Source organism: Conger conger, chromosome 16 (assembly GCF_963514075.1).
Source record: "Conger conger chromosome 16, fConCon1.1, whole genome shotgun sequence".
Taxonomy (NCBI): domain Eukaryota; kingdom Metazoa; phylum Chordata; class Actinopteri; order Anguilliformes; family Congridae; genus Conger; species Conger conger.
In genome coordinates, this window is record NC_083775.1 from 17534809 (window position 1) to 17547461 (window position 12653).

At 44.5% G+C, this 12653-nt stretch overlaps 1 protein-coding gene across 1 annotated transcript; it reads right to left on the reverse strand.

Annotated features, from left to right (window-relative positions):
• Positions 1-1540: 1540 nt before the first annotated feature.
• Positions 1541-10798, reverse strand: tha1 (threonine aldolase 1). Its single transcript, XM_061224878.1, has 7 exons — positions 10248-10798; positions 9758-9841; positions 9589-9677; positions 9222-9407; positions 6062-6199; positions 2505-2697; positions 1541-2374 (listed from the first exon to the last, which is right to left on the reverse strand). The coding sequence occupies exons 1-7, from the start codon at positions 10525-10527 to the stop codon at positions 2061-2063; spliced, it is 1284 nt and encodes a 427-aa protein (XP_061080862.1). The 5' UTR covers positions 10528-10798; the 3' UTR covers positions 1541-2060.
• Positions 10799-12653: the final 1855 nt, after the last annotated feature.

Below are 12653 nucleotides of genomic sequence, written 5' to 3' on the forward strand. Positions count from 1 at the left end.
CAAAAAAATCGTACCTATTGTACCATTAATCAACTTTTCCATAAAGTGTTAGCTTCGGCACTCAGATTGCGGGTTTTCCTTACAAAGTTATGGAACGCACATTTCAATAATCACATTAGAAGCCAGAATTCATATGGCTCTATTGCTAAAACAAAACAGAGTGTGAAGATTTTCAGTTCTACATCTCATCATTATCGACCAAGAAAAAGAAAATGAAAACAATCCGCAGAGCTGTGGCTCCTGGAGTAGACATGGATCGGCCCAAGAGCATTTTCATAGTGTCCGTTTTCACTGCACTGTAAGTACATGTCTGGTTAAGACATGCTCATCCAATATGCCATATGCTGCCATCTTGTGCTGATGCTGCGATTTGCCACTGGGGTAACACAGTTGCTGCAATCGAAACGACCCAAGGGAGCATGTATTAAACATAACTGAATTTTAAAGAATGCAATTTGGAACACCAGTATGGAATGGTCATCTCAGATTCCATGGTTTAGTTCTTAAACACCTGGAACTTACTATAATGTGCTGCAATTCATTTTTTTCTCAGCACCGGAATTCTTAAAAAAGAATTGAATTTCTATTAAAAGATCTGTTTTGTTTAATGATTTTAAAATAATGTATTTATTCATTTTAATCAACCCTTATTTATTCAGAGAAATCCAGTTGAGAGCAGAGCCCTACTTTACTATGTACAGAGTACATAGAGAGAGAAGCTATATAATATATATCTCATATTATTATAATATGATATTATAGTAATATCATATTATTATTTCTGAATAATATGTTCCATCCATCCATCCATTATCTGAACCTGCTTATCCTGAACAGGGTCCCAGAAGGGCTGGAGCCTATCCCAGCATACATTGGGCGAAAGGCAGGAATACACCCTGGACAGGTCGCCAGTCCATCGCAAGGCACATTCACTCACACACTCTTACGCACAGGCAATTTAGACTCTCCAATCAGCCTAACCTGCATGTCTTTGGGAGGAAATCAGAGTACCCGGAGGATACCCACGCAAACACGGGGAGAAGATGCAAACTCCACACAGAGAGGCCCCGGCCAACCAGGATTCGAACCCAGGACCTCCTTGCTGGTGCTACCCACTGCACCATCCGTGCCGCCCATTGAATAATATATTATCGAGCAATAATTTCATCTGATCTACTTATGAGTTCTAGAAATCTAGAGATCTATCATTCCACTTATAGATAGTTGCATGAAAGCAAATGCTATTTTCCCAAGCTCTGTGTTAAGAAGGGGAATGAATATCCAGCCTCGGCATGAGCACCCTGCCCATGAGAGGAAATAAGCCGGTAGAATCTCCCGAAAATATAAGCAGTAGTACTGCGTTGTGAACTCAGCTACCACGGGCCAGCAGTTGACATACAAAACTGAATTTAGTTGGCTAATGACTGCAGCTACCTGCTGTAATGTTACCGAACATTAGCAGGCCACTTGCTTAATGGTTAGCCACCAAGGCTCTCTTGCAAAACCAGCTCACCACCGTAGTAGCCAATCCATACACATCTCCTCTTGCCTTCCTTTTATTGGATCATGGAACACGCAATTCTTCAGTGTTTCAGAAACATGATTTTCTGATACAGTACAAAAATGTAAAATTCCACACCCAGAAGCAGCTCGATTAGTTTTTAGAATAAAAAGTAGAGAAGCAAGGTATTGGGCAGAAGTAAACACAGACACAGCTTGTCAGTGAATCATAGTAATGTTTGTTTTAAAATATTTTCAAGGTGAAAAATCTTGCATTGTATGCCTTTAAGAGAGCTTTGTAAATAAACAGTAGGCAACGCTCCATTCGTGTAGTAGGCGACGGCCACCAAACCTTCAGTGTACAGTGATGTGTTCTAAATGCAATCATGCACAATCATCCTTCGGGAAGGTCCCAGTTCTCGCCCATTAACCTCCGTAACCATTAACAAAGGATTTGAGATTACCCACGCATTTCAGGAATGTCGCAGACCATCCTCATTCTCAATAAGCTCAACCCAGGAGCAGGGCTCTGTTTCCGGGGGACAGTTTCCCAGCAGGTCTCAGGCTTCAGCGGCCGCGTGGCGCTCCTTCGCGCGCTGCTGGGCTACGAAGCGCAGTTTGAGGATGGCCGACCGGGTGTCTTCCTCCGTGACCCCCAGGTGCCAGACGGCCCGGACAGAGCCCCCGACGTGGGGAAACATGAGGACGCGTGTGCCCCGCCCCAGCGCCCGGGCCTCGCCCTCCGCCACCGTTGCCAAGCGCTCGCAGAACTCGCCAGGGGTCAGCAGGGGGTCGCGCAAGTAAAAACGCACAATGTTGGTCTCCACAGAAGCCATATCCACGTGGTAGAGGGGGGGGTCACAATCTAGCAGAGCTACGGGGAGGCAGGAATGGGGACAGGGGGGTTTGCAGGGGAACAAAGAGAGCATGTGTCAGCCATGACCAGCAATGTCCAGCATCAAACAGAACTAGGGTATTCAGCCTTGGGTCTGGAGGGGCGCTACCTTGGGCGAAGATTTTGGCGTGTCGGTGGTCCTCCTCTAGCCTGTCCACCATGCCAGTCAGTGCAACTAAGCCAGCTGCTGCCAGGATGCCCGACTGCCGCAGCCCCCCCCCCAGAGCCTTACGGGCACGCAGCGCCCTCTGAATGAAGTCCTGCGGCCCACCTAGCATGGTGCCCACGGGAGCCCCCAGCCCCTGCCAAGCAGACACACACACGCACGCACACACGCACACACGCATACACACAAATACACACACATTACATTATTGGCATTTTGGCAGACGCTCTTATCCAGAGTGACGTACAGTTGATTAGACTAAGCAGGAGACAATCCTCCCGTGGAGCAATGCAGGGTTAAGGGCCTTGCTCAAGGGCCCAATGGCTGTGTGGGTCTTATTGTGGCTACACCGGGATTAGAGCCACCAACCTTGCGTGTCCCAGTCATTTACCTTAACCACCACGCTACAGGCCGCCCCACAGACAAACGCATACACAAACACAAACACACACACACACAGGCACACATATACACAAACATATACACACACAGACAAATGCATGCACACACGCACATGCGCACACACACAAACATATACACACAAACGCATGTACACACGCACACACATATAGACACACATATACACACAAATACACACACAAACGCATACACACACAAACACATGAACACACACACACAGACACACGTATACAGACAAATATACACAAACGCATACACACACGCACACACAGGCACATATATACACAAACATATGCACACACGTACATGCAAACACAGACACACACACAAACATATACACACACACATATTTATACACACACATACACACACAAATACACACAGACGAACACATACACATACACACACCCACACGCATGCACGCACACACAAGTGCATACACACACAGACATGACACACGGACACATTTTACAAATGCTTGTAGCTGGGGTAGTACCCTATACAGTTGGTACATAAATTGTACCCCTAGCCAGCAATATATAATTAATTTGTACCTTATTCGCTTGGAAAAACATACTTATTTGTACTCAAAGAGAACATACTTACTGTACTTTCAGGGTAAATTTGGGAAATTTGATCCTTCAAGAACAAAAATGTATCACCATTGTAACTTCATTTCTCAGAGTGTACACACATTCATAGGAGCCATTTAAACTGCTGGCAACAAAGGGTCTTGTTGCAAGTGAGAATATAGAATTTCCACCTCAGGCGGCTGCCTTCTGCTCCTGCTTTTACAGCTTTTCTCCACTGTTCAGATGCATCGTTAAACAAATGTGCTATTTTGAGAACAGGTGACACAAACAACAAAACTGTTTTAGTTTACAAACCAGCAAATGCATGCGGAAAATGTTATTGTATTCAAATCTCTTCATACCATTAACAAAATCACCTAATGATGTATAAAAAGAAAATACTATGATGAACACTCCTCACTAAAGACAGCAAAAAGAAAAACCCTATTTTTCAACAGTACAACAAATTACCAGAAATCATTTAGTCTCGATCCAAAAAACTAAAAACAGACTGTCAATTACATTAGGCCATGCACTCAGTGAGACTTACACTGCTGTAGCCTATCCACTTAAGAGCTATGACATGTTGTGTGTTCAGAGATGCTCTTCTGCATACCACTGTTGTTATGTGGGGTTACTGTCACCTTCCTGTCAGCTTGAGCCAGTCAGGCCATTCTCCCCTGACGTTGCTCATCAACAAGGTGTTTCTGTCTGCAGAAGTGCTGCTCACTGGAATTTTTTGGGTTTGCCACACCATTGGCTGATTAGATAATTGCATGAATAAGTAGGTGTAATAAAGTAAAAATGTTCCAAATAAAGTGCTCGGTGAGTGTATAGTTCACGAGTTATCAGCAAAAATGTGTTTGTGTCAAGGTCACAGTCACAAAACAAATCGATGTTGCACAACTGAAGTAAACATACATCTCTGACGTACAAGGACTGCTTCCAGGGCCATGCCGTTTCTGATATTCCGCTGCCACAAAATTAACCAGTCAGAAGAAAAGAATAAAATTAAATTTAAAAAAAGATTTGAGAGTGGTTTTGGACTAGTGGGTGGACATGGAGTCTGCTGACGCATATGATTCCTGTGGGAAATCAATGTGGAAAGAAACCCAACAACTGGTCTAAGCCACCCCCGATGGCAGAGGCTTAAATATAATCTCATTCAATGCAGCGCATATCTTAACACTGACACTGCTGTTCTGACACAGTACCTTATAGACCTGCTGCATGGTCATCACATTCCTCTTCAAAACTTCAATAATGGCCACACTGACAGTGGTTGTGATTGTGTAAAGAAAACCAGAAATCATTCAGTGAAGTTGAAGTTTGCATTTGCAACAACAATGCACCCAAACAATGGAGAAAAACTGTAACATGCACTGGGTGGCTGTTTATTGACTAAATAAATAAATATTTTAAATAAATGCATCAACAAAAGTTTTAAGATGCTCCTAGTCTTTTAGTTAATGCACCGTTTAGATACTCTGTGAACACCAACAAAAAAAGATATTTTATTGGTAAAATGTTATAATTTATTATGGTTAATACAGCACGAGGTCACCATGCCTTGGCTGTCAACCACGTTCTAATCAGGAAGACCAGGTGAAAATAAGTTCTCAATTGCGCTGGTGTTCTGGACAAGAGGCTTGAAAGCACTTGAACACAGAACATTGTGTAGAGAATACAAACGCAAAAACATTCAGCTGAAGCAAACAGATTGAAACGCACTATTCCCTTGACCAGATGTGCGAATCATGGCCTGGGTGGGTGGCTTTCGGCGGATTTCAGCACCAGTGGTCAATCTAAGTCAGAGACTGCCTATAGAGTCTGAAACCTACAGTTAAAAGCACTACCTGACTGCTGATTTAAAGGAAACTACTGAATTAGCTAATCGGTTATGCTTCCAGTCTGACCGAGGCCCCTCCCCTTACCCTTCCAGTTGGCCCTCCATTTTCCTTTTAAACCTTGTTGTTACACCTTTTAAGCTCTGCTCTACCAATTTTTTCTTCATTTTACTTTGTATGTGAAGTGATTTTTGAGTGAATAACTTTATTATTATTATAAAAATGTGTAGACACAGATGGCACTCCAGGACTTGAGTTTGACACACCTGGTCTAGGCACTTGAGGCAGAAAAAGCAGATCAACACAACAGTAGGAGCCTGAGGGGATATCAGGGCCCGTACACTTTGAAACAGATACTCTTCTGCACACATCGCTCATATTCACCTGCCACTTTGCGCTCTGCTCACCGTGCATCACTAGCATTAATTCATCATTAATGAATACTTAATAACACAAGCCCACAGGGCAGTTTTCACTGGGTTCCTCTTTAATGAAAGAGCGCCATCTACTGGGCACCATAAAATCAGCTGTGTGTTGGACCCCATTGGAGCCCGGATGCGTGGTAGCAGAGCAACGGTAGTGTATAATGTAATGCGAGTCATGTAATGGGTGTGTAGTGTACCTGCACCGTAGATGTGGGAGTGTGAATGAGGACCTCTACCTTGGACAGACAGACGCTGACGGTGTCGCAGTGCCGCAGAATGACGGACGGAGAGACGCCCAGGGCCACCGCGGCATTCATTACTCTTGCCCCATCCATGTGTACCGCCAGGTTGTAGCGCTCCGCTACAGACCGCAGCTAAGGAAGGGGCAAACACACGTGTGCTGAGGGTGATACACAGAGGAAGAGTCAAACACACGTGTGCTGAGGGTGATACACAGAGGAAGGGTCAAAGACACGTGTGCTGAGGGTGATACACAGAGGAAGGGTCAAAGACACGTGTGCTAAGGGTGATACACAGAGGAAGGGTCAAAGACACGTGTCCTAAGGGTGATACACAGAGGAAGGGTCAAACACACATGTGCTGAGGGTGATACACAGAGGAAGGGTCAAAGACACGTGTGCTAAGGGTGATACACAGAGGAAGGGTCAAAGACACGTGTGCTGAGGGTGATACACAGAGGAAGGGTCAAACACACATGTGCTAAGGGTGATACACAGAGGAAGGGTCAAAGACACGTGTGCTGAGGGTGATACACAGAGGACGGGTCAAAGACACGTGTGCTAAGGGTGATACACAGAGGAAGGGTCAAACACACGTGTGCTGAGGGTGATACACAGAGGAAGGGTCAAACACACGTGTGCTGAGGGTGATACACAGAGGAAGGGTCAAAGACACGTGTGCTAAGGGTGATACACAGAGGAAGGGTCAAACACACGTGTGCTGAGGGTGATACACAGAGGAAGGGTCAAACACACGTGTGCTGAGGGTGATACACAGAGGAAGGGTCAAACACACGTGTGCTGAGGGTGATACACAGAGGAAGGGTCAAAGACACGTGTGCTAAGGGTGCCACACAGAGGAAGGGTCAAAGACACGTGTGCTGAGGGTGATACACAGAGGAAGGGTCAAAGACACGTGTGCTAAGGGTGATACACAGAGGAAGGGTCAAACACACGTGTGCTGAGGGTGATACACAGAGGAAGGGTCAAACACACGTGTGCTGAGGGTGATACACAGAGGAAGGGTCAAAGACACGTGTGCTAAGGGTGATACACAGAGGAAGGGTCAAACACACGTGTGCTGAGGGTGACACACAGAGGAAGGGTCAAACACACGTGTGCTGAGGGTGATACACAGAGGAAGGGTCAAACACACGTGTGCTGAGGGTGACACACAGAGGAAGGGTCAAACACACGTGTGCTGAGGGTGACACACAGAGGAAGGGTCAAACACACGTGTGCTGAGGGTGACACACAGAGGAAGGGTCAAAGACACGTGTGCTGAGGGTGATACACAGAGGAAGGGTCAAAGACACGTGTGCCAAGGGTGATACACAGAGGAAGGGTCAAAGACACGTGTGCCAAGGGTGATACACAGAGGAAGGGTCAAAGACACGTGTGCTGAGGGTGATACACAGAGGAAGGGTCAAAGACACGTGTGCTAAAGGTGATACACAGAGGAAGGGTCAAACACACGTGTGCTGAGGGTGATACACAGAGGAAGGGTCAAAGACACGTGTGCTGAGGGTGATACACAGAGGAAGGGTCAAAGACACGTGTGCCGAGGGTGACACACAGAGGAAGGGTTAAAGACACGTGTGCTGAGGGTGATACACAGAGGAAGGGTCAAAGACACGTGTGCTGAGGGTGATACACAGAGGAAGGGTCAAACACACGTGTGCTGAGGGTGATACACAGAGGAAGGGTCAAAGACACGTGTGCTGAGGGTGATACACAGAGGAAGGGTCAAAGACACGTGTGCCGAGGGTGACACACAGAGGAAGGGTCAAAGACACGTGTGCTGAGGGTGACACACAGAGGAAGGGTCAAACACACGTGTGCTGAGGGTGACACACAGAGGAAGGGTCAAAGACATGTGTGCTAAGGGTGATACACAGAGGAAGGGTCAAAGACACGTGTGCTGAGGGTGATACACAGAGGAAGGGTCAAAGACACGTGTGCTGAGGGTGACACACAGAGGAAGGGTTAAAGACACGTGTGCTGAGGGTGATACAGAGAAAGGGTCAAACACACGTGTGCTGAGGGTGACACACAGAGGAAGGGTCAAACACACGTGTGCTGAGGGTGACACACAGAGGAAGGGTCAAAGACACATGTGCTAAGGGTGATACACAGAGGAAGGGTCAAAGACACGTGTGCTGAGGGTGATACACAGAGGAAGGGTCAAAGACACGTGTGCTAAGGGTGATACACAGAGGAAGGGTCAAAGACACGTGTGCTGAGGGTGATACACAGAGGAAGGGTCAAAGACACGTGGGCTGAGGGTGACACACAGAGGAAGGGTCAAAGACACCTGTGCTAAGGGTGATACACAGAGGAAGGGTCAAAGACACGTGTGCTGAGGGTGATACACAGAGGAAGGGTCAAAGACACGTGTGCTGAGGGTGACACACAGAGGAAGGGTTAAAGACACGTGTGCTGAGGGTGATACACAGAGGAAGGGTTAAAGACACGTGTGCCGAGGGTGATACACAGAGGAAGGGTCAAAGACACGTGTGCCGAGGGTGATACACAGAGGAAGGGTCAAAGACACGTGTGCTGAGGGTGACACACAGAGGAAGGGTCAAACACACGTGTGCTGAGGGGCAAAATATGATATCATTTAGGAATTTAGCAGATGGTCCTATCCAGAACCACTTGAATCAGTGCATGTGTATTGAGTTACACATACACTGTAACTCATTACACACAAAGTGAGGAACCCAGGCCCAAAGTCCAATACATTACCAGTCAGCTATCAGGGAGATCACCCATAGCTAAGGGCTATTTTGAATCTGAGTATTATCACAGTGACCTGCTCGGACCTCTCCATGCTTTACGAGGGGACTAGCCATGCTACACACACTACACATGCATGCAGGTTTAAGCAGTGCTGATGCCAAGTCTTCAGGGTCACCACTGATAGAAGTTATCAATAAACAATCTTACATCATAAAGTATATCATATTTTGTCCTTTTTATGATTAAGCCACTACAGCTATACGGTAGGTATTTAAGGTGGAACTCAAAAGTCTTAGCAGCTCATTTCCCAAAGGGCATCCTCTTGTATTTTCACCAATGCACCCTGCAGCACACACAAGTGGTTTTCCCATTAGACAGTCATTAAGGGAGGGGGAATGCATCATAGGGGCCTCACCTCCTGAAGGAAAGAGAGGGGCAGTACGCGCCCCCCCTGGATGTTGTGGGTGTTCTCCACACAGACCAGCCGTGAGCGGGGGAAGTGGGCATCAGGGTATCCATGGCGAATTTTGGCTTCCAGCTGACCCAGGTCAAAGGTCCCGTCGGGTAGGTTGGTAACCATGGTGGAGTGAACGCCAGCCAGCTGAGGGGACAGGTAATTCAATTCAATTACACTACTTTGTACAGAGACTACAATAAAAAGAATCAGGAAATTACCCAGCCTGAATCCCAAAACTCTGTCACACACACAGGAATCAGCCGTTTTAAAAGGCCCTGCCCTGCACAAATACACACAAAATCGTACCAGACAGGTGAGACCATACCTGTGCACTGCCTCCCTGCTCATACATGTGCAGGTGAGAGAGATCCCCCACGATAATCTCGTCTCCTCGCTCTCTGCAGTGCACCATCACTGGAGAGACGACACACACAGACATTAGCTTTTCTTCCCAATATGGCAAATCACACAAAACAGTAATTTCTGTACATTACCAGCAATGAGATTGCTCATGGTTCCTGAGGGCACAAAGAGGGCTGCTTCCATTCCAAATATATCTGCGGCACGTCGCTGAAGTTCTATAGAAACACAGTATAAGAAGATAAATAACACTTCATGAACATGGTACAGTTGTTTAATGTCAGTTTTCCAATTCACTCCATGACTGCCTACACAACTGCCAGGAGTAATAACATGGATATCCTGACTGAGATCTACTGATAGCATGCTTTAGTGGTGAGATCTGCCCTGAGATCTTAATTTTCTAAACTGACCGGGAGTCGTCGATGCACATAGCTACTTTCCACTGAACTCTATAATGAGCGAGAGTTAAGCGAATGCAATGGCCTGTTAGGCCTGAGCTAATAAAAATTCAACTTGAAGTGCTTAACTATCAATGCACTGCTTAGCTAGATAAAGTAAGCGTGAGTTTACCAAGTCAATCAAGTCAGCTGAATTAATCATAAAAGCTTGAAATGTTCTAACCATTAACAGTCGGATCTTCTCCGAAAACATCGTCTCCAACTTCTGCTATGGCCATGGCTTGGCGCATTGCTGTTCCGGGCTTGGTGACGGTGTCGCTCCGCAGGTCTACCGTCCGAACCGAAACCGAGCTGTCTTGAGCAGGTTTAGCAGTTTCATAGTAGTGCCGAACAGGAGGATTTCTTTCCAGTGCCGGGCGCCCATAATGGACGACTCGGTTTGCATTACGCTTCCCAAAGTGCAAAAACACCCGCGCTGAAATACGAAGGGTTTTCGCGGTCATGTCGGCAGTCTGTTCAAGACTCCTAGCGATTTGTTGCGTTGACAATTGGACTTGGAATTATATTATTTCGCTGAACTTTAGAACATATCCGCCAATCATTGATTCCATCTTGGTTTTACAACAGAAGGCAAGTGTAATCGAACATACACAATCGATCAGAATTTCCTTATTTATTTTACAAATAATTTTGTGCAAAAGACGAAATTATTTCCTCGCATACAAATTTTTTTTCTAAATTAAATCCACATTTTTGAAAAAAGAACACGAAGTGAGAACACAAAAACCTCACGCAGTACACTTAATATGGAGTCTATTCTCCCCCTTGAAAACCCACAAAATAATTATGACACGGAAACCTCAACAAACTTAACAAATGTGTTTTTAAATAATTGCTGGAATTATATATATATTTAAAAAAACAGTATTTATATCCAAAACTTGAACTGTTGAACTGACCTCTCCCATGTTCAGCACAAATACTACAATACAATATTTTCCCACTTGATGCCGCTCTAACACAGACCATCAGTTACTTTTTGTGTGCAATACTTCAAAATAATACTACTACCAATTTCTGCAATTTCAAAATGTTTCACTCAAATGTGATCATGTAAACAAACATCATGTAAACAAACAGTTTTAACTTTTAGCAGATGCTTTTATCAGAGCGACTACAGGTGACTGCAATTCAACTATAATAGTCTGAAATATCCATCTCCTTCACTGTAGTAAAATAACAGAAGCAATCTTGAATTCATCATCAAATAAAAACGCAATTGAATTTACCATTAGTCTAACAAAATGATAACGTTGTCTACTAAATATCCTGAGTGAGTTAGCATATATACACTTGAGTTTTTATTCATCTGTCATCTAATCACTTCTTGCATGACATTTAGCCAGAATATTTTCATTTATATTATGCCATATGTTGCCACAGGCAAGGAATTGTGGGAAAATGTCTTGTCAGGGATAAGAAACAGCAACAGGAGTTACCTGCTGCACAGTCTTCACACTCATATCCATATGGGAATATCTGGGAACTACATGTATTTATGGTGTGTAGAAGAAGGGAGCATGATTTGTTAGTTAACATTTTAGGTGTGCTAAACCACTTAACCAGTATACTTTTAGGTGTGCTAAACCACTTAATCCATAACCACATAATCCCAGACAATGGGCAATGTGGGGGATGGGGGAATGAGCAACACAAAAAAGATGAATTGTATGGCCATGTCAAAATTGAGCCATACATTTTTATCATTTTATCAACATTTTTATGATGTTGCAACATGCAATATATATATATATATATATATATACGTGTGTGTGTGTGTGTGTGTATGTGTGTGTCCTGTCACACTAACTGCAGTGCACTGGCCATTAACATTCTGACCACAATGTTAATGTTTGGTCAGATTTGGCATGTCCATTCAGACTTCTGTTAAACCATGACCACATCTATGACTACAAACATGACCAGCAACTTCTTCCAGTTGCTAGCATTTAACTTCTGTTGATTCCTCTGAATGTAATTAAATGCTATTCCATTTGCACCACTGAGCACTGATTGTTATCAGATGATCATTTAATGAAGTACCCTGCCAGATTGGCTTTCACGTTTGAAACAGGGCATAATGGAAGATAATAGCATAGTGCTTAAAGACTTGAGAAAGTCATTTAGATGTTTCCATTTTCTGTGTTTCTGTGGTTAATATGTTTGAAGTGCCCATTTTTATTTTGGAAAATGATTCAATGTAATTGTTAAAAAGAAAAGAAAAAACGTAACATAACTGCTGTCTTTTTCACGTGTAACTTCTGTCACTATGTGTTAATATGGTAATTTCCCAAAATTATCACACACCCTCACTTTCCATCAGCATGTGAACGGGCCTCCTCGTGGCACAGAACTATTGATCGTTTGTGCAGACTCTCATCGGTTTAGTTTTGGACGTTGGTCAAGACCATGTAAGTCTTAACTATTGCAGCAGTATTATGCATTGTCATTCAGTAGTTCCAGGAAAGTCTGTCTACATTTCAGGAACCCCTTGAACTATGCAAATATTGGACAATACTGTTTCTTTTCATTTCCTGAAGAAACCTCTCCTTGCTTAAGACTTGTTGTG

Excerpts from the sequence above, each read along its gene's own strand:
- tha1 (XM_061224878.1), bottom strand. The coding sequence starts at position 10,527 with ATGACCGCGAAAACCCTTCGTATTTCAGCGCGGGTGTTTTTGCACTTT. Across the intron at positions 9,408-9,588 it reads AGCAGGGAGGCAGTGCACAG|CTGGCTGGCGTTCACTCCAC; the intron begins GTATGGTCTCAC and ends CTGTCCCCTCAG. Across the intron at positions 2,375-2,504 it reads CGCCAAAATCTTCGCCCAAG|CTCTGCTAGATTGTGACCCC; the intron begins GTAGCGCCCCTC and ends GCCTCCCCGTAG.